The sequence below is a fragment of the Nilaparvata lugens genome, chromosome 5 (genome assembly GCF_014356525.2).
Source record: "Nilaparvata lugens isolate BPH chromosome 5, ASM1435652v1, whole genome shotgun sequence".
Lineage (NCBI taxonomy): Eukaryota > Metazoa > Arthropoda > Insecta > Hemiptera > Delphacidae > Nilaparvata > Nilaparvata lugens.
In genome coordinates, this window is record NC_052508.1 from 20,925,312 (window position 1) to 20,947,593 (window position 22,282).

Consider the following 22,282-nt stretch of genomic DNA (forward strand, 5'->3'; position numbering starts at 1 on the left):
CAATTCAAAGTGTTGAATTTTTACACATTTTAATTCTTCATTTGATAAGACGAGAGTAAGAGCATACATATTCCTGTTTTTTCATTCTATTGTTAGAGTAAGAAATTATTAAGAATGCTTGTGTCAGAGTGTATAATTTCTAACTTTGTATGAAGATTATTTAGTTATGAAAGTAATAAAACTTGAAGAAAAATGTAGTGGGAAATTTGGCAACTAATGATGACCATTTATTTGATAGATCAATATTCTACATGTATTTAACTGTTGGCTATTCTATACAATCTATCCTATGATGCAATATGAAATTATGAAAAATCTAGTGAAAATCATTTTGAAATATATATTTTAAAATCAATGAATTACTCATTTGAAAAAGTGATTAACGTACTAAATGTTATTGAACGTTGAAATAACAATGATCTAGAAAATAGTATAGATCAAAGTCATGAAGCTATTTCACTGTTGGTTGTTTTCTACCATCTATCATTCTTCACGAATTTTATTTTGTTACATTCGGCACGCCATTTATTGTATCTATATTTTCAACTTGCCTCATGCCCTTTCTCTTGCAACATCTTATATGCATGCCTTGGAGTTCCATATTATACGTATGTACGCTGTAAGTACTGTATAAATTACCTTATACCACAAAACTTAGTATCTCCTTACTACCCAAATTAGGTAGTGTGGTGCAGTGGTATGACTTGATGCAGCATGCCTCTCTTGAACAGTTGAATGATGTGGATGACGCGCGTGACACAAATGGAGTGCTATTTACTACAAATTGTTGAATGGGAGGCGCTAATCGTATATATAGGGAATACTGACAGTTGAAGTGAATTACACTTACGGCTCTTGCACGTTATTGGCCATCATGCATGTGGTCTGCTCTGCTGTGCATTGCATGTTCATGACTCTGTCACGCCGCGGCAGCTGAGCAGAAATGCATTGTCACCCAGTCACGTTTGCTCGCAATGCAAGACTCCTCAGTCCTCACACGGTTCCGTTACACATTCTTCTCTTCCTCTATCTAGTATGTCGCCTGTGTGTGCGAGTGTAAAGAACCTGACATACTACATACGCACATTGAAAAGCCAAAGCTATTAGTTGCTGGTGGGCAAATAGTAGCCTACCTGAAGATGAGATTTGTTCACTCAATACTAGCCAGGATTTGAACTGCTACCACCGTTATTATTTATCCAAAAGTTTATACTTTTTAAATCTAATAAAGTATGTTTATAGGGCTATATGTTAATTAATATAGAAATAACTACATAGGACCCTTTTCTATATTAATTGAACTTTTTATATGATTTGATAAGAATCAATATAATTACAAATAATGAAGTTATGCACTATTTGTTCTATTAGCCCTTATTTCTACAATAATTAATATTGATTACTGATAATTGATTATAGGGAATTTTAAACTGTGAAATCAACTTGCGATTCGTTTATGATACTGTATTCATGCTACAAATTTGTTTTTTAATGAGTTACCGACCTCAACGTAAATGAATTGTTCAATGTTACTGAAATACGAGAACAAACTCATTTTTTTTTTTTTTTTTTTTTGGGAATCGTTGATGAAATGAATTAATTCAGATCATTCATTTATGCTGTGATGGAAACTTAGAAGCATTCAGAATTTTAACTCCAATGATTCATTAATAAATTCAAGATGAAATAGTTTATTCATTACAAATTACCACATATAATAAAATCCGTATTCTATATTGTCTTTGATTGATATTAATCATAGAGGTTTAGTAAGGAGATATGTCCTGTTTTCATTTAGCGGTTGAGTTGGAAGGATAAGAAGTAACCTGACGTTTTCTTGTTTGTTATTACGTGGATTAATTTCAAACCATATTATTCCTTAGAGTGCAATTCTTCATTTGAATGAAAACTCACCTTTGAGAAATACCTATCCAAACTCAATTTTCAAATTGGTCGGGAATGCTCAATCCAGGAACAAAAAGTAGAACTTCTTTCTTGTACTATTTTTCCTGTGATGTTAAAAAACGAACGATTTTCTCACGTATTCTTCGAGGTCATTGTTACCTGTACGATTAGCAAACAATGTTAATCTGATTATTTCCATCATTCTCTCACGCCAGTCCTGTGATTCGAATGCTCTGCTCTGCACCGTCCATCCTCTCATTTCGTTCAGGTTTCCACGCTTCACCATTTGCCTCGATGTTGCAGTAGGACGGGTTGCGACGGAAATTCCCTTGTAATTATTACAATGTGCCTGAATCGCTGCCTGATTATATTGAATAACTTTGCATTAAACAATTATGAACTTTGAAACTTGGAAGTAAGATTTTAAAACATGGAAAACTCAATTGAGTTTCTACCATCCAACTATCTCAAGTTTTTGATATATACAAATTAATGTAACTACTATATCTGAATAAAAAATAAGTGATTTTGTTGGCTACTGTGATATCACCTTTCACCTATTGATACCTATATAGCTACCAGCTCTTCATTGGTATTTTAAAAAAAATAGATTCTTCAATGTTGTATTCCATCACGAACTGATTACTATTGAATCACTTTTTGCTATTAAATAGAACGACTAGCAGACAAATTCTTCAATTTTACAAACATGAAGATGGCGGACCTGCCGAAAGATCTCGTTGTCACAGAAAATGAATAAATCCATATATTGAAGAAATTTGACTGCGTGTCGTTCTATTTAATAACAAAAAGTGAAAAAATCATATCTATAAATTACGTGAATATTTGGGTGAGAGGAAAGTAGTTATTGTTAAAATAATTTCATAGGTTTTTAAATAGATTTTATTTGAATTAAATGATTTTTTGAAATAGCTCAACTTGAATAGGAGTTTTTATATACAGTATAGTACACATTAGAATGAGATTTCAATCAATATTTTAATTGATGACTAGGAGTCGATGATTAATGAGCATGAGCACATGCCTTCTGGCAATCTTGGTATGTGTTGAAGTTGTTTCCATTTCCACCGCACCCGCTGTAGACGAACGGCTCACACTTGTCATCATCATGGTTGTGGAAGTAGCGGGTCACCTTGCCATCACAGCTCCCTCTCTCAGCCTTTTCCCAGCACGGGGAGCCAGGGGGGTGATGCGCTGCAACAATTAACAATCATTTCTATTCAATCACCCCTATCTCAGCATCACTAGTACACATCTGAATTCACTAATACTGAACTTTAGATTCCAGATGAATTATTTCTGCGATATCACAATACAAAACTTGAGGGCTGAGTGAAGTGAGTTGAGCTTGTGTTCATCGACCCATTTTACTAAATCAGATAGATATGTAATCATAATGACATTTTGAAGTCATTTTAAATCCAGAAAAGAAAGCTGAATCAATTTGAAATGTTCATATATCATTACAGTTTGTGAGCTACAGAGTTGCAAGTTCATGAAAATGTATTTCCTGATTTTTTTTCTTTTTTATTATTAAAGTGTTCTTCCTGTATTTTGTAATGGATGAAGATATTCGCAAATTATTGAACACATGAATTCACACCTTCATTTATGTAGTGGAAATGGACACATTAGAAGAGCTGGGAACACGAACGAGAATGCTATATGTTTGAACAGCAATAATTATTATCGTTGATCAGTGTTCAGTACACTAGTTATTAACATTGAAATAATAGTTATTGGACTGCCTTGTTTTTTTTCAATTACTCGTGGAGACCAGAGCTACCAGATTGTATTTTTAATTATATAGAGAATGAAATAACTTACCAGATACACTCATGATTACAAGAGATGCAAAGAGGATTGTCAAACACATAACCTTGATGCTGGCCATCTGGAAAACAATTCAAAAAATATATATTATAGAATCTGGTTTTAAATTATGTGATTATCAACTATAAATAGAATATATAACTTTTTCAAGTGCTGTACATACTTTTATTCTGCAAGGGTTTCAAAAACTGTCAAGCTTACAGTACTGTACAGGCGAGAAATTTTCCAATATTCATTGCATAAATTACTACCGTAGTAGTTCTGTGAACAGTAGACCTCGCACAGTTATAAACCACAGCCTCCTCTTATACTGTCCATCAGAGTAAATCCTGTCTGTATGTCGTGTAGGCGAGATATCGGTGTGAAAACGGCTAATGGCTGTTGGGGTTGGTGTATCAAAAATGCTAACATCAAAAGCTAATCTCCTTCAAGACATACTGGCAACAGGACAGCTCCAGTTCAAAGCAGAGGTAGTTCGAGAGACAATACTACAATACTATGTTATTTTAGTTATTAATTGCATGCGTTATTGCAAGCAATCAATAGTTCATTTAACAGTGCATAAAAATTGCATTCAATGAGGCATGCAATTTATAGTCTACACAGCAAATGATTTTTTACTTTCCTTGCCCTATTACCATAGGTAAGGAAAGTATTGCTTTCCGAAAAAAATTAAGGTACCCCAATTTCTAAATTTCTATACGTTTCAAGGTCCCCTGAGTCCAAAAAAGTGGTTTTTGGGCATTGGTCTGTATGTGTAAGTGTGTGTGTATGAGTGTATGTGCGTCTGTGTACACGATATCTCATCTCCCAATTGACGTAATGACTTGAAATTTGGAACTTAAGGTCCTTACACTATAAGGATCCGACACGAACAATTTCGATCAAATGCAATTCAAGATGGCGACTAAAATGGCAAAAACAGGGTTTTTCGCGATTTTTACGAAAACGGCTCCAACGATTTTGATCAAATTCATACCTAGAATAGTCATTGATAAGCTATATCAACTGCCACAAGTCCCATATCTGTAAAAATTTTAGGAGCTCCGCCCCATCTAGGTAAAGTTTGATTTTAGATTTTCAATTATCAGGTCTCAGATATAATTTAAACAAAAAATTTTGAGTGAAAAAGATTGAGCATGAAAATCTCTTCAATTAATGTCCAGTAACATTTTCACCAAAAATTGAAAATAAGCTAGAAATTTGAGAAAATGAGATTATTCAATTGCAAACTGTTGGCAACTGTTGATTCTATTAAATCATTCACTATGAAGAGATAGCAGATCTCGTGTGTATCCAGCGTTATTGTCCTGTCACCAGCTGGCTCACATCTTTGAATAGTAGACTTGAGATGCAAGGGAACACTAGCGTCAGGTGATCAATTTCCATAACGGCAAGGAAAGTTGTGTGAGTGCGCCACACCAGATTTTTAATAAGTTACATTGAGATATTGAATTGCATGCGTCATGGCATTCAATTTATTATCGACTCGACAGCTGATTTATTTGATGAATAATTCTATAATCTGATTTTTACTCTAATATTGGCGTATGAAGAAGGCTCCTTTTTCCTTTTATATTATCCTTGAAATGCAAAATTTCCAAAAACCTTGTATAAACGTCGACGCGCAATTTAAAAAGGAACATACCTGTCAAATTTCATGAAAATCTTTTACAGTACCGCGTTTCGCCGTAAATGCGCAAAATATAAACATTCAAAACATTACGACTTGAATCTTAGACCTCACTTCGCTCGGTCAATAAATTATTTATGTTTTTAAAGTGGTTTCGTTAGCACATATTTGTACATAGTAAAATGGAATATTCTTATTATTTAGCCTAGTATTACAGTTGTGACTCACCACAAATTATTTTTTATTTCACTGCAACTTGGTGAAAATAAATATTGGATTTCCATGATTTTTCATTAATGAATCACATCTAGGCCCTAGCTTGTGACTACCTACCAGAGAGAATAGCTCTTCTATCCTCTCTGGTGACAATTCTGTACTGTTACTGTATACTGTCATGTTACAAAACAGTCACTCATTGTGATCCATAGACCAACAAGAAAATATAAACTTTTTGGCGAAAAAAATATAAAATCACTGGTTAATTAACGCATATAATGCACAACTGGTTCACTAATTATACCAATAAAATCATATTGTCCTATTTAAAGGATTGCTCCTTTCTAACTTCGAATTTTGTTAGAATTTTGTTAGAATTTTTTTTGGCGAATTTTCTGCATCTGTGAAAAAAGATATCAAGAAAATTCAAAGGAATAATTTCCCTTGCTGGACAATCCCAAGTAAGGAGGCTATTTACTTGTGCGTGGGTAGTGAGATAAAATATGAAGACATAATCTAAATCCGGGTCTACACTGAAAAAATGTTCGACAAACATGTTCGTTGAAACAGTTTAACTTTATTATGTTTGATAAACAATGTTTGCCCGTGACCAGTGTTAACGCATCACGAAACAAAATATTTGTAATATTAGGAAAAACAGTAATGTCTTGTTTGACAAACAATGTTTGTCCAATTTTTTTAAAATGTTTGTCCTTGATCCCCTCAACAAACATGTTTGCCGAACATGTATGTCGAACATTTTTTCAGTTTAGACACAGCTTCAAATCCATACATTTGTCGAGTTTCGAGCTCACAAATGTTCAGGTATCATTCTATTAAATAATTTTGATACCGGAAAGCTTGATAAAAGGTATAGATAGCCGTTTTAAATTGGCAAAAAACATGCAAAAGAAACCATAGTTTGTAAAATAAAAATAGTAATGTCAATATTTATTATTGAAATTTAGAAACATTGTGTTATATGAGATGAAAAATTTAAACCAACCTTAATATAGCTGAGAGCTGAAGCTGAAATGAGCTGTTGAGATCAGATGAACGTTCCAGAGTGTTTCATTCCTAGTCTGTAGATGCACCTTTTATATTGACTGAAAGTGGAGTAAATCAATATCATTTTCCTTCTCAAGACACAGGTTCTGAGAAAATAGGAAATTGATCAGGGAAATATTAAATTCAATTTAGAGTGTTCCAGTGCTTCAAACGTTTCTCAGTAAAGTATTTGCTTGAAATCAAGTCCTCGGCGCGATATCAGGCCTTGCAAGTACCGGAACATTGTCCTCAACTTGTCTTGTTCTAATAGCTGCTCTGCAGTATCAACTATCTCCCTCTTCAGTAGATTGCATTGCGGACTTGTCTGCTCTGTAATTCACATTCTGCTAAACAGAATAGGATAGCTTATAGCTTATATTATTGACCGAGCGAAGTGAGGTCTAAGATTTAAGTCGACTGTTTGGCATTTCTCTTAATGTTTAAATGTTTATATGTTTCGCATTAACGGCGAAACGCATTTATAGATTTTCATGAAATTCGACAGGTATGTTCCTTTTTTAATTGCGCGTCGACGTATATACAAGGTTTTTGGAAATTTTGTATTTCAAGGATAATATAGAAGGAAAAAGGATCCTCCTTCATACGCCAATAGAGTAAAAATCTGGTGTGGCGCACTCACACAACTTTCCTTGACGTTATGAAAATTGATCACCTGACGCTAGTGTACTCGCGCATCTCAAGTCTACTATTCAAAGATTATGAGATAGGTCGATAGGCTGGTGATAGGTCGATAACGCTGGAAACACACGAGGTCTGCTATCTCTTCATAGTGAATGATTCATTAGAATCAACAGTTTGCAATTTAATAATCACATTTTCTCGGATTTCAAGCTTATTTTCAATTTTAGGTGGAAATGTTACTGAACATTAATTGCAGAGATTTTCATGCTCAATCTTTTTCACTTGAAATGTTTTGTTTAAATCGTATATGAAGGCTGATAATTGAGAATCTAAGATCAAACTTCACTTAGATGGGACAAAGCTACTGGAATTTTTACAGATATAGGACTTGTTGCAGTTGATAGAGCTTATCAATGACTATTTCAGGTATGAACTTGATCAGAATCGTTGGAGCCGTTTTCGAGAAAATCGCGAAAAACCCTTTTTTTGACAACATTTTCGTCATTTTAGCCGCCATCTTGGATTGCATTTGATCGAAATTGTTCGTGTCGGATCCTTATAGTGTAAGGACCTTACATTCCAAATTTCAAGTCATTCCGTTAACTGGGAGTTGAGATATCGTGTACACAGACGCACATACACTCAAACAAACACACACACACACACACACACACACACACACACACACAACACACACACACACCACACACACACACACACACACACACACACACACACACACACACACACACACACACACACACACACACACACACACACACACACACACACACACACACACACACACACACACACACACAATTTAGAAATTGGGGTACCTTAATTTTTTTCGGAAAGCAATACTTTCCTTACCTATGGTAATAGGACAAGGAAAGTAAAAATCAGACTATAGAATTATTATTCATCATAAATCAGCTGACAAGTGATTGCACAGAAGTGTGGAGAAGCCAGTCTATTGCTGTGTTTCCATAAGGTCTATAGTTTCAATCAGGTACTTGTGGATGAGAATACTGCGTGAGGTCTACTGTTCACAGAACTACTAGTAGCTTTATTGACATACAAATTGGGCATATGAGAGGGAACCAATCTGGGGAAAAGCAAACAATAATGCATATATTTTGTAGACCTGTTTATGATAGAGTTGTTGCAATAGATTTGCTTTCAAGGGAATGCTTTTGTAACCTTGATGAAAAATTACCCCGTCCAAACAGTGGCATGAAAATCAATCTAGTAGGCTACATGATAATCCATATATATTGGTATTCAGGAAAATATCTAGTTATTTATATTAAAATACATGAAATTCAATTAAAGTGAAAAATAGGCATATCAGATAGGATAACCTATCAGATAGAAATTCAAAATTGAACCTTTTCTGTTGATAGCTTAATTTAAGCGTTCCAATGAGAGTGACAATAAGACTTGCCCCTCCATATGTATAGAAACTGGTTAGCTAAGTAACCAGTATGAAATTCCAGAGTCACTTTTTGTCATCGCGATCGGAAGCAAGTGTTACACTTTCCACTCTTTCATAATGACTTGTTCTTTCTGATCTTATCATAAAACGAGCCCAGATTAATTTTGCTAAAAAGGATTAAAATTGGAAAGTTATATTGAAAATGACATCTCAACCTCTGTAATTGGTCTGATTTATTCCAGTATTTTAGTACGGTGGGTATTAGCAAAAACTTGATGATACTCAATAACGCTTTGAATCTCTGTCAGTGACTCCCTCATCAACAGTTCTCAGTTCTTAGTAGTAGATAAATGATTATTGCTTTAAATTTATCATTTCTCTTGGAGCCTGCCATGAGTTTGTATGCTATCGTATCCAATATTTTTGGTATCCAAAATAATATTTACCAAAAATCTCTAAATAATTTGTTACTGAGAAATGTAATTTTTCGTATTCCCCAACTCAGTATAGAGGACTCAGTTATGAAAAGTTTTGAAATTTGAATTTAACTTCCTCATTTAATTTACTAATTTTATTAACAAACAGAATATTTTTATGATAAGAGAGTAACATTTCCAAAGATAAAAATGATACTCATTGCATTGAAAATTAGACCTACTTTAAATATGGTAATCATATGCATCATGATTGAATTGGTTTGAAAATACAAATTAACTCCCTTGATAATTATTGCAATATTTCATTATTATCCATACAATCACGAGAAATATCATAAATGGGATGAAATTCTCTACCACTCATAGCATGAGCTTTCTGATTATTTTATATTTTTATCTTGCCTTATTTCTCATCGCTTAACATCATGAGATCATGACGCATTTTTGAATGCAGAGAAAAGCCAATCAAAGATTATCATCATGGACCACGAACATGATACATGCTTCTACAACATTATAATCAACCAATAGTCAATTTTCAATAGCAGGAACCCATTCACTTTACTGATAAGTAAAGTTATAACTTACTTTAAGTAAAGTTACTGGTAAGTTATAACATTTGAAAATGGAAAATACGAAGTATGACACCTAGTAATCATAGCCGATCATTGTATCAGTTTCACTCGCGACATCATGCAATAGCAATGATTCGAGGTGTGCCAATGCCTTGCCGTGCCTTGCCTGGTCTGTCGAATTTGTGATACTTTGACCCGAGGCAAATACTGTACTTCTTTACTATTAGAAAGTGGATGTTTCCGTGTCTCCAGTTCGATCATCATCTTCATACATTTATACTTTCTCAACATGCCACACACGCCGAGTCCTTTTTTATTCCTCAGTACCACCTCTCCATATTACAGTTTATAGATGCAGTGCGTTGATTTAGATATCGATTTTTGAATCTAAAAACTCGATATCGAAATCCTCCTTTGCAAACTGAATTAGTTTCATCAAGTTTTAATACTGAAACGGCGACTTGCAGACTATAATAATTTTGAAAAAGGATTAAATATCTACTCACTGACTGGAGCATGCTTTTGAATCTATCTATATATATAAAAGCGAAATGGCACTCACTCACTCACTCACTGACTGACTGACTCACTCACTCACTCGCAGAACTAAAAATCTACCGGACCAAAAACGTTCAAATTTGGTAGGTATGTTCAGTTGGCCCTTTAGAGGCGCACTAAGGAATCTGTTAGATTTCGTCTCATGTTTTAGCCAGGTCACTTCTTAGTTGGTCGTCCATCTTGTTTTTGTAGCATTTGAATCTACCGCTGCTACAGTCCGCCGACAACTTTCTCATGTGTCATGCGATCTCTGACGTCACAGTTTCATTGATCGCTTGATCGATAGTAGCGCTAGTTGTCGTCTGCTTCTTTCAATGTTTTCTAGTTTAATATTCGTCTATAAGTATTTTTGAATTGTATTTTCATTGTTTTTGAACCTCCTTTGGTATACTTCAACAGTCACTTCAACCTCAACACCTTCAGTTCGCTTAATATCGATTTTATATGTTCACTTCATTCGTAGAGTTTGTGCTCATGACTGCCGTGGACGTCATGTTTCCGCTTTTTGGGCAGTTCCTGTTTCTTCAACCAGCAAGCAAGAAGGGTCACTTCTTTTGTACAGTCATACGATGTAACATCTCAATTTAACGCGTCCATCTTTGGAAAACTTTATCCATTTTCATCATTCATTATGTCCTAGTTTGTGTGCTTATTCAAGAACCATTCAACGCATTTTTCATCAGTGAACGTTTTTCAACCATATTTTCTATGAATTTAACTTACCTTTCGGGACTTTTCTACTAAGCGTCCTTTTTTGCAATTCACGCCATGCTTTCTGCGTACAACGTTTTTCAATTATTCATCACATTATTATTATGAACTGTAAGTAATTTCAACATGAATTCCACATGAACTTTCAACAATCCTCAATATGAACTTTTGATTTATTATTTATCACTTCAATTTTACTGAGCATCAGTACACACTTTTAGCGGTTACATTCATTCATCTTGTATGCTCATAGGAGATACATTTTTCAACTTGGGAAGTCTTGTGCAAGTGCAGCTTACCTTATTCAATATTTCAACTCAGAAATTTGCGCAAGTGCAGTTTGCCTTTCATTGTCAACCGCTACTCATTTTTAGCTACTCAGTCTTAGCTACTCATCAGTTATTTAGTCGAACTTTGTCAATCTCAATTCTTACTGATGCCAGTGATTTCATTCGTCAAGAACATTTTATCTCTTTTTTTAAATATTTATTCACTGCAATTACATCAACTTTAGGACATAACCTCAAACATTTATTCTACGTAACTCATGGTGGAACCTTTTTTCCAATTAACATTCAACCATGAAACTCATTCAATTTGTGAAGTGCCCATTCGTCGTTATATTCATTATCAATTTTAATATTGGAACAGTCTCAACTTTCAATATCTCAACGTACTCAAATCAAGTTCTCTTCCGCATCGGTCATCGTTTATCAGGATATAATCAAGATATCTTCATCGTTCAACTTCTATTAGCCCAGCAGCTGTCTGCAACTACAATGTACTTGACAGGAGTCAAGTTCCATCCTCGGATTTTGAGTCACCGTAGGCCTATCACTTTGGCATCACATCATTAATTATTCAGGGAAGTCTTATTCTATTATTCACATTTTTGTACTTACCCTCTCAGAGGCACTGTGTTTACTGGTAGTCTTCATCCCATCAATTTTGTTCCTGATTAACTTTTATTCCTAAATAATAACTATTTAAATACGATCAATCATTCAATTTTTTATCTTCTATTATTATTATTACTTATGTGTTCTACATATAGTAATATTCCCCATGTAACTTGACATGCGTTAAGCTGTCATTTCCCAGCCCGCTTATGTAATACAATATGCTGAGCTTTGTCTCCTTTCAATATTGTATTTGGTATTTTTCAACCTTTTCTATTTTTAATTATTAATCGAACCTTCAGTTCTGGACAGACTTTCTGCTCCTTCCGCTTACATTATAGCCAAGTTACTATATTTGTCCTCTTTCAGTGTTACATAGTCAACAGCTTGAAAGCTTCAGGTACGATTGGATTCTACCTAAACTGAATTCCTAGTTTTCATTTGTTGTGAAATTAGGTAATTGTTCATATTCATATAATTTCTGTTTTTTCTTACCTTTAAGATCTTTTTTCAAGTATTCATTTTTAAACATTGCTAAATTTTGTACTCATTGTCATTATTGTTCTATTATTAGTTTCAGCATCAATATACTCTTTTGTGTATTTCAACATTAACATTGATATCCCAACTTATCTTTGTATTTTACTCAATCTTTTGCGCTCACAGAGGTAACATCGTTTTGAAACATTGTATCAGTATTCTTAAACGTACTAGCAAAAAGTCTAGGTACAATAAACTACTTGAGTGCATTACTAATTCTTTTATTTTCATTACAACTACATTAATTTTAAGCATTCCAATAGTTACATTCAAATATCAGCATTACATACGGATAATAAGAAACTTATTATCTATTATTCTTTAATTATTAGTCATCATTATTGCACTACTTTTGTGCGTTTTACTTGTGCTCAGACGCACAGTAAACCAGAGGTATTTTTTCGGATCTACACATTCAAGGTTTGTAAATCCGCTCATAGCAAATAATGAAAAGCTGTCAGTGCCTAGATCAGATATAGATCTCATCTATACACTTTCACAGTCCACTACTTTGCAGATCGGCCTTACAACCCGGTCTACTGACAGTCAACATTATTTTTTGGCAATATTTTAACTCTAAGGGTTGTTTTTAAGGGTTTAAAGTTCGTCTTTTAGCATGTATATTCTTCTCCTCCCAATCTCTTAATTATAATTGAAATTTTCATATCATATGTTACTATAGAACTATAATCTAGATAGAGCACGGTATGTGGAAGAAGAATCTTTTGGCAATATTTTAACTTTAAATCTAAATACCGTGAGATAGAGTACCTCTTCAAAACAGTTTTTAACTGGCAACTAAATTAATAATTTTGTCAGGTTGGCATTAAGTTGAGTTGACTTTGTTAGGTTGGCACCAAGTTGAAGATTTAAATGCATTTATCGCGGAAAAATTGATTGGGCACTGCTACTTCAATCCTGGGAATATTATATTACTAGCCGTCAGGCTCGCTTCGCACGCCATATCCGTTTAGCCAGACGTTTAGTCTGGACCCCCGACTGGATTGTCCTAACATATGATAAAAATGCTCAAATGAAAAATGCAGGCGAGCGAAGCGAGCCTGCTGATCTTCTTGGACGATCCAGTCGGGGGTCCCTTGCTAGACGGATATGGCGAGCGAAGCGAGCCTGACGGCTAGTCGTATAATCGTATCGTATAGCCTGACGGTAGTCGTATAATCGTATATCGTCAACTGTTCACAATGTTATGATTTATTATTGTTTTTATGTTGGAAAGCAACATACGTAACATGTACCTATGGTAAGTAAAGCTGCGTTTACACCGGAGTTAATAACACAAGTTTTTAACATTTTTGTTGTCAACTGATGTTAATTACAAAAGTTAATAACATCATGTTGAGTTGCGTTTACACCGGAGTTGATAACATGAGTTATTAATAAAAAATTGTCAACTTGACTGAATCGACAAAAAATTCTCTTAAAAAAAAGTTGATAACTCGTGTTTTCAACAGAAAATTCCTTGTTATTAACAAGATTTATGTTATCCATCGAGAGTCGGTAAGTTTTGTTAATAACAATATCTTCCCCGCAATCCCCTCGCCCAGCATCCCTACAGCATAACTACAGCTGCAGAAAAAACACGTGACAAAGTTATTAACTTTTGTTGATAACAAAACTAGCAGCCGAAAGGAAATGTTATAACTTAAGTTGAAAACTTTTGTTTTAAACTCTGGTGTAAACGCATTATAATTTATTTACATTGGATCAGATGAAGATCATTATTTTAATGATCACACACATGTTTCAATTCAAATTTGAAGACAATTTTTTGCTTTTTATTCCGGCTGTTATATCATATGAATAGTCTCGTTAAATGAAATCATATGAAAGTCAATTATATTGATAACAAGATCTTGTTAATAACAAGGAAGTTTCTGTTAGAAACATGAGTTATTAACTTTTGTCAAGAGAAATTTTTGACGATTCAGTCAAGTTAATAACTTTTTGTTAATAACTCGTTTTATTAATTCCGGTGTAAACACAGCTTAACTATGTTATGAATAAATAATCAACTTTAATATATTCCTTAATTCCTTAATTCCTCCTTCTACATCCATGACCAGGGAACTGGATAGATGGCGTCGAATGGTAAGATGACAGGTCAAACTATATTGTCCTTGTGAGCATTAAAATACTCATTGACTGAGTAGAATGGGTTCCTCTTCAGCCAGATCTCAACTCGGTTTTTAAAAGCAATACCCTGCAGGTTCTTCACACCAGCAGGCAGGTCATTGTATAGGCGCAGTGCAAATATTGGGAAGGAGTCTTTTCTCTTGTTGGTTCTGCAGCGAGGTATGTCAATGTCAAGTCTCCTCCTTGTAGCGTGCACATGACGATCAGCCCTCAGCACATGACTGCCCTCGGTGTCCTTAACATGCAACAGACTCAACAGTATGTACTGGTTGAAGACCGTAAAGGATGCCCAGGTCAATGAAGATAGGCCTACAGTGCTCACGATGCCCTGCTGAGGTGATCACTCGAAGTGCTTTCTTCTGGAGCATCAGCACACTCTTGCAGCCCGCTGCATGCCCCCACAGCAGGAGTCCATACAGCAGATGGGAATGGAAAAGGGCAAAGTATACCATCACCATATCACCATATCTTTAGTATAGATATTGGCCAACATTTTGATCAGTCTCCATCGCCGGAATAAATGAGAAAATTTGAAATTTAGAAATTCAAAGAAATTTAAACTTGAGTTGAAAGTTCTGATATAATTTTTAATACCAGAAAAATTATTATCAACCTATAAATATGATATTAAATAGATAATCATTATATAAACATTACAATGAATGTAAAACTATCAAGGAGAACAAAAAGAGATAATTTTTTCTGTTGTACTCATGAATATCTCTCTTCACTGGAGAATATTTCATTTCATTATAAAATTGGGGAATGAAGATCTATAAGATATAATCACCCATGATCACGGAAAAAATTATAAATGTTCATTTACTCACTGACTGGAGCATGCATTAGTCGTAATAATCTCTCTTTTATCTGAGGAATTGGACTATAAAGAAACCACAATCTAATGAGACAGCAATATTATATAATATTTTTATTATTTATATTTAGTATAAGCCTATACTGTAACAAGGATAGTTAGGCTTAAACTGCTGTTATTTGGTTGTAAATGACTTGAAAGCGAGTAGGTTCCAAGCGAATTACTTTGAATCAGGCTTGACTGCTAACTCCTGACAACTTGTACGTCCATTCCATTTGCTCGGTAATCCTTTTTTGCATTGCACCGATTCTAAATCGCCGGAGCCTATATATTGTGTCTTTTTCGCGAAGGTTTTTCTATACTTTCTCCTATCAACATCACAATAAGATGTAAACTCTGTTGGAGTTCGCGTTAAAACTCATGCTCTACGAATGAAATGACAGACATTTTCTTTTATATTCACCACTTCCTAGAGAGAATATTTGGTTGATAATGCCAAAACCGCTCGCTCGGGTAAGCATTATAATTTTAAAGTAGAAATGTACCGTATTGTAGCATTTCCGTTCATAGCGTAGCAATGATATTTTTTATATTGAGATTGAGATTCAATTAACATTTTGACTACGGTACTTCTTACATACATTATAGTTCTCTGGATTGCAGATTATTGCAACCTTCGAAAACTAATGAAGAATGAAAAAAAACTCTCTCCCTTATCAGAGTAACACATCAGTGGTCATAATAAAGCTCCTTTCGCTATTGTGCATTTAAACTGTGACCCTCTATACAGGCCTATTAATATAAACATTGTGACTAATAGAAATTTGATCTTTGGTCACATAGAATTTTGCTGTGTTTCTCAAATTCTAGTAAAACAATATTCAATTACTTATTCTATATTTTTCATCAGGAAAGGGGAGAATAGCACCTAAGACACTCCGATAATATTGCATAAATTACGTGCTCTTAAATAATACACCCGTGTAATGGGTAACTGCTCTTTGGCCAAGTTTATTGCGAATTCAAAGTTATGTCAATGCTCCAAAGTCACTTCCCGATTGTTTGGAACCCTATTCTTATGTTTTGAAACTATTCTTCTCGACGTACCTACAAGTCTATGACTAAGAGAGAATATTTTCCTCGGAAGTTACTAAGTTGGCATTAAATCCTCCAGTAGTTTCTTATTGTAAGTTATTCTCTCGACACTTTGTCGTCACAATGTTGTCGCAAAAATGTTTTTCTTCAAGCATTTAGATTGCTGAACTGCTGTATTATGATTTTAGGAAATAAGTTTGAAATGCAAATTAAATATCTCAGTCACATCAGTGAACACGGTCCAGCCAATATTGCTCAATCGATTCACTACAGTAAATAATCCCTTATAATCGACTCAACTCAATTTTTTAGTGATTGGTCAATCTTCTCTAGAATCTAATCCCAAAAACGACTTAATAACTACGACCAACCGCAAGCACAAGGCAACACTGCTTGTTTTGATACCTTTCTCTTCTTTATATTGCTTCTGATATTTACGTACGACATAGAGGATGAGACTGGGACAGAGATGAAGAAACATCAAATATTACATCATGATAATCATAATGACAATAATACTACTCAGCAGCCTATTCATGGCCTCTCGAGAAGACATTCTCTATCTTGATTTGGTGCAACACTATCATCGTCTACTTGGCAATAATAATACGTACAAAATTTGCCTCCAACAATACTTTCTACTTTAGGTTTGCATAGGTTTTTATTATTCACAGCCATCTTCTCATGTGTTGTTGGTAGAGGTAGATGGACGGACCATCATGACCGAATACTGCGCATATTGAATATTTTTGTTCAGTAGGCTGTGAATTTTTAATAACATTTTAAAGTACTGAATACTGAGTTTTCAATAACAAGTGCAATGAATAACACTACCACACTGCTTCCAAGACTACCATTTAATCATGAAGCTTGAAGGTATTGTTGTATAGAATTGAACGTATCATGGATAACCATAGTAGGTATCTTAGATCCTGATCATTTTGTTGAAATAATAGGGTTTGAACTTTTGATTTTCATTGATTAAATTTCTTCATAAACCTGTTAATTGAAAATTTAGATCCTGATAAACGCTTATCTAAGCGCAAAGTACTGGTATTGAACGAAAATTTCTTATAGTACGAGTATTATTTATTTTTTCCAACATTATTTTCCAATTCGCTTCAAAGAATTTCTACCAAGCATTGTGATCTGTAAAAATTTATTTTCGAAGTGTGGAAGTGTAGTTGTTGTATCTATAATATTAGGCCTATTTTCACTCTTAATACGTACTAGCCGTCAGGCTCGCTTCGCTCGCCATATCCGTCTAGCCAGGGGGCTCCGCCCCCTGGACCCCCGACTGGATCGTCCAAAAATGAGATCAGCGGGCTCGCTTCGCTCGCCTGCATTTTCCATTTGAGCATGCTTCATTCCATCAGAAAGTCAAAGTACTGAGAAAACGCAGAAAAGCTGAGAAAAACATTGGAAAAACGCTGATTTTGGGCGTATCTTTGACGTTATTTCAAGTTCCTTCTAACACAACATTATTATTATTACACCCCAGCTGAGCTTCTGTAGTAAATTTGTACAATTTCTGTTCATTTGTTCTCGATAAATCTGAGAAAAAGCAAAAAACGCTAATTATGGGCGTATCTTTGACGTTATTGCAAATTCCTTCTAATACAACATTATTACACCCTAGCTGATCTTCTGTACTAAGTTTGAACAATTTCTGTTCATTTGTTCTCGATAAATCTGAGAAAGAGCAAAAAAAAACGCTGGAAAAACGCCAATTTTGGGCGTATCTTTGATGTTATTGCAAATTCCTTTTAACACAACATTATTACAGCCTAGATGAGCTTCTGTACTAAATTTTAAAATTTTCTGTATAATTGTTCTCGATAAAGCTGAGAAAACGCTAAAAAACGCAGATTTTGGGTGTATCTTTGGAATTTTTTTCAAATCCGTTCTTAGTGCGCCTCTAGAGGGCCAACTGAACATACCAAATTTGAACGTTTTTGGTCCGGTAGATTTTTAGTTCTGCGAGTGAGTGAGTCAGTCAGTCAGTGAGTGATTGCCATTTCGCTTTTATATACAATTATAGATAAATAGATACTAAGATGTCCTAATACTATGTAGTCTTCTATTCCGTAGTTTGCTGGAACTACGCGTTTGTTTTTATTTGCGTGTGTGAAGATTATTCTTCTGTATTATTTAAAATACTTTGAGAATATTAATAGAATAGGAAAATAGGCAATTGAAGAGAAGAATGATTTTTGCAATCAAGAATATAATACAAAATTATATTAGTCGTTTACAATATTTTGGAACCTTGGAAAAAAGAATATTTTTTTAAACACAAATCAATCAATCTTGATGCACGATCTATCTCCCATACCTATCATCTCCATAACGTAGCTTAAAATTGAAATTTCTATTTCAATTTGACATCTCCTTCGCGTCCCCTTGAGCCTTGAGTGATTTGGCAAAATATTATTGGATAGGCCAATCATGAAGAAATCATGACTCCAGACAGAAAATTGAACAGTGATTCTGAACTTTCTTTAAATATTTCCAACGGAATAATGCTTTATGCTTTGCCCTGTCATATAATTCGATTCCACTGTCTTTGTTCGTTCTCCATTTCTTTCTCTCCACCTCATCTCTTTCACTTTCTCTATTATTCTTTTCTTTCGATTTCGTTCCTTTGCATAGTATCTGCTTTTGACTGTAGTAAATCGCACCGAGCAAAGGCGAAAAATTAAGTAAAGATGATGAATGCTACAGGATTCATGAGTACAGTGTACAATACTTCCTAGCTGTGGAGAAAGTGCATTGATGCGTTTGCATTAGTATTTCCATCCGCAGCTTCCTTATTCGTACCTTCGAGAAAGGAGGCCTTGTTATCGACGCAATGAATATTCCAAATTTACAGGATGGCTCAGGTCAAAGGTGAGTCAGGTGATCCCTCATCATCCAGTTTACATCATTTCTCCAAATTGGAAAATCTCTTTTTGCCTCTTGACTATGAATGCTAATTTTGTGAGGAACGTGACCGAACCACAACCAATCAACCAGCGCAGCCGCAGCATATCACAACTAAGAAAGTACGCAACAATAGGCTAAACTATTACCAATAAAGGCCTACTTGCAATAATTCAAGAAGGTTTAATAGGATACGAGTTCAGATGAAATAAAAATGTAATTAGAAAAGAGAAGTGATTGAGAAGCGTACAGCTCCCAGGCTGATCATCTATTTCTCACATTCACTATTCACATTCCTATTCATCTACACCATTTATATTTTACATTCACCAGTCTTCAAATTTTATAAAGGATGAAAACTGGCGATCTACCCAGTGACTCCTCTGAGAACAACTCCTCCCGCTTCATATACGAAAACAGTCATAAAGACGCTTCAAGTGAAAGAGCTAACCTGATGTATGCCTACATGTTCTACTGCTCATACTTTTATCATCATAGTACGGTACCGTAATTCACAGTACTCGACATGAATAATGTTTTTCAAATTTATCCGATACTTCAACAGGAGACGAACGATTCAGATTCAAATTTTTGTTGCATCTACTGCAAACTACTGGAGAACAGTAGCTTGATGTATGGTTTCAGGTACACGGTGAGTATGATATAGTATACGGGATATAAGATCTGAATTTAATAATAGAACGCTTCAACGGTTTTATGAAAATCAAATTTCAATAGTCTGTGATTTGTGTAAGTTTAATTCAACACATAATGTTTTTTGTTATAATATATTCGAAAAATTTTAAACCAACTATCCAATATCCAATTGAAATTCTAAAGCGATTTGTTTGGTTAATGGCCAATAAAGAGTATTCTATTCTATTCAAGTCAATTGAATAATATATTTTGAATAAGCACAGTTCGACTAATGGTATACTTCACCTTTAAACTTTTCATCAAATAAAGGCTGAAAATTATCTGAAAATATGTTTCAATAAAGCATGCTAGGAGATGGTGGTCAGATAAAGGCGAATTCAACTACCCTTGCCTAATAAATTATATAGAGCTACGTGTAGTCTCACAAATCATTTACTGGAGGTACAGTCGTTATTGCTGGTACACTGGCTATATAGCTATAAATGCACTGATGGACGGTCTGCACCTGACTGGAGCGCTTATCCCAAGGGATAAGGAGACGAGCAAACGGCTATTACCCAGTAATCGTAATGTCTTTCTCAGCTCAAAAGTCCAATCCTAGCTCCTAGTAGCTTTCTCTGTGGTTTTCACATGAGAAATAGACATGGAAAAGAACCTACAGCCTTCTGGTATCACTATTTTGAATTTTTTTATAGCAATTTTTATTAATTTGAGATTTTTTTCGCCTTTATGCACTAAAATTCTCTCGAAAATAGAAGTTCCTTTTTCAACAGCAATTCATGTTTCTTCTGAGGAATTCCTTCTCAAATAAATTTTCGAGTTTTGTTGATCTCTTAAATCCTATAATACTTTTCTTTTTTTCTGTAGGGCTACTCTTGATTAGAAATCCAAGTACCCTTTTAAAATTGTTCAATCATGATTCGACCATATAGCATTATATAGTTTATGCCATAATTGTTTTTTCGACTTGATAATGGCATTATATAGCCGAAATATGTCGTGATTGAACAATTTTAAAAGGGTACAGTACTTGGATTTTTTATTTTATTTATATCCTATAATACTTGTATATTGGTTTCTATTCGCTTGTGCGTATGTTTGGTGTTGCTGAGTGAAGATTTCCATCACAGACTCATCTTTTCGGTGATTCCAATAATCTCCAGGAATATTTTCATATTTTACTCTCGAAGAAATCATATAGCTTATTCTGATAAAAACATTTCAAAAAAGAATACACTGTCATATCATTACTGGCAATGGAGAAATTCCAAAAATCTTATCTCTGATTCCTAGAATATCCTGCACAATAATCTATAGAGAAGCCTATTTTTCGTTGTCGTTCATGATCTCTTTCCACTTTCCAGTTCTATTATACACTGAAAGTGTGTCGAGGCTGTTCCACTTGCTCCTCTCCATCGGTGGCTGATATGAGCAATTAAGAAAGTGTAGTTGATATCATTTTTTTTGCCTCGTAGATGTATATCGTCGTTTTTTGCATTACCGAAAACGCAGTGCGCCAATATAGCTGGTGATTATGCTGGCTACTCACTAATTAATTGCACAATAACCGAGTTATGCTAATATAGAGGCGACTATGAGAATACGGTAACGGATCATCAAAATCGGAATGAGTGCACAAGTACAGATCATTAGAGTCTTGCTCCGTAGCTGAAGGCATCTTCGCATTCGCACACTAGAATGAGGCGTGGGAGATTAATGCCCATGTCCAACTTTATAGAGGCTAATCTAGATGATATCAGTCAGTCTTATAACTGGCACGACGTCATTTGAACTAGATCTACGATCTGGTTATCAGTTTCTAATCTGTTTGAAAGTGATGGCTTTTCTCATTTTTCAATTGACATTTAAATACAGTATCTGTAAATGTGTCACATCTCAAATGAAAATGTTTTGAAAACTGTATTGTGCATAGGGATAGGAAGTATCACCGAGTTACGTAACGCTCTAGGACTCAATAACTGGAGGGAAGGATAGGACTCTTATAACTATAATTTCATTATCACGTTCTCTAAAAGGAGTTAGGGCCTACCATTATTTCTTAAATTTGCCTATCTTTGTACTACGAAATTTAGGGATGCTAATAGCATAGAAAAATAGAATTGTCGTTCATCTATTCTATCATTGCAATCTTATTACAAAAAATCTAATCTGTCCAACTAAT

The 22,282-nt window shown here is 34.5% G+C and overlaps 1 protein-coding gene across 1 annotated transcript; it reads right to left on the reverse strand.

Moving 5' to 3' along the window:
• Window positions 1–2,790: 2,790 nt before the first annotated feature.
• LOC111045500 (kunitz-type serine protease inhibitor HCRG2-like) lies at window positions 2,791–6,733 on the reverse strand. Its single transcript, XM_022330936.2, has 3 exons — window positions 6,615–6,733; window positions 3,754–3,820; window positions 2,791–3,120 (listed from the first exon to the last, which is right to left on the reverse strand). Exons 2-3 carry the CDS (start codon window positions 3,818–3,820, stop codon window positions 2,930–2,932), a joined length of 258 nt encoding a protein of 85 aa, XP_022186628.2. The 5' UTR covers window positions 6,615–6,733; the 3' UTR covers window positions 2,791–2,929.
• Window positions 6,734–22,282: the final 15,549 nt, after the last annotated feature.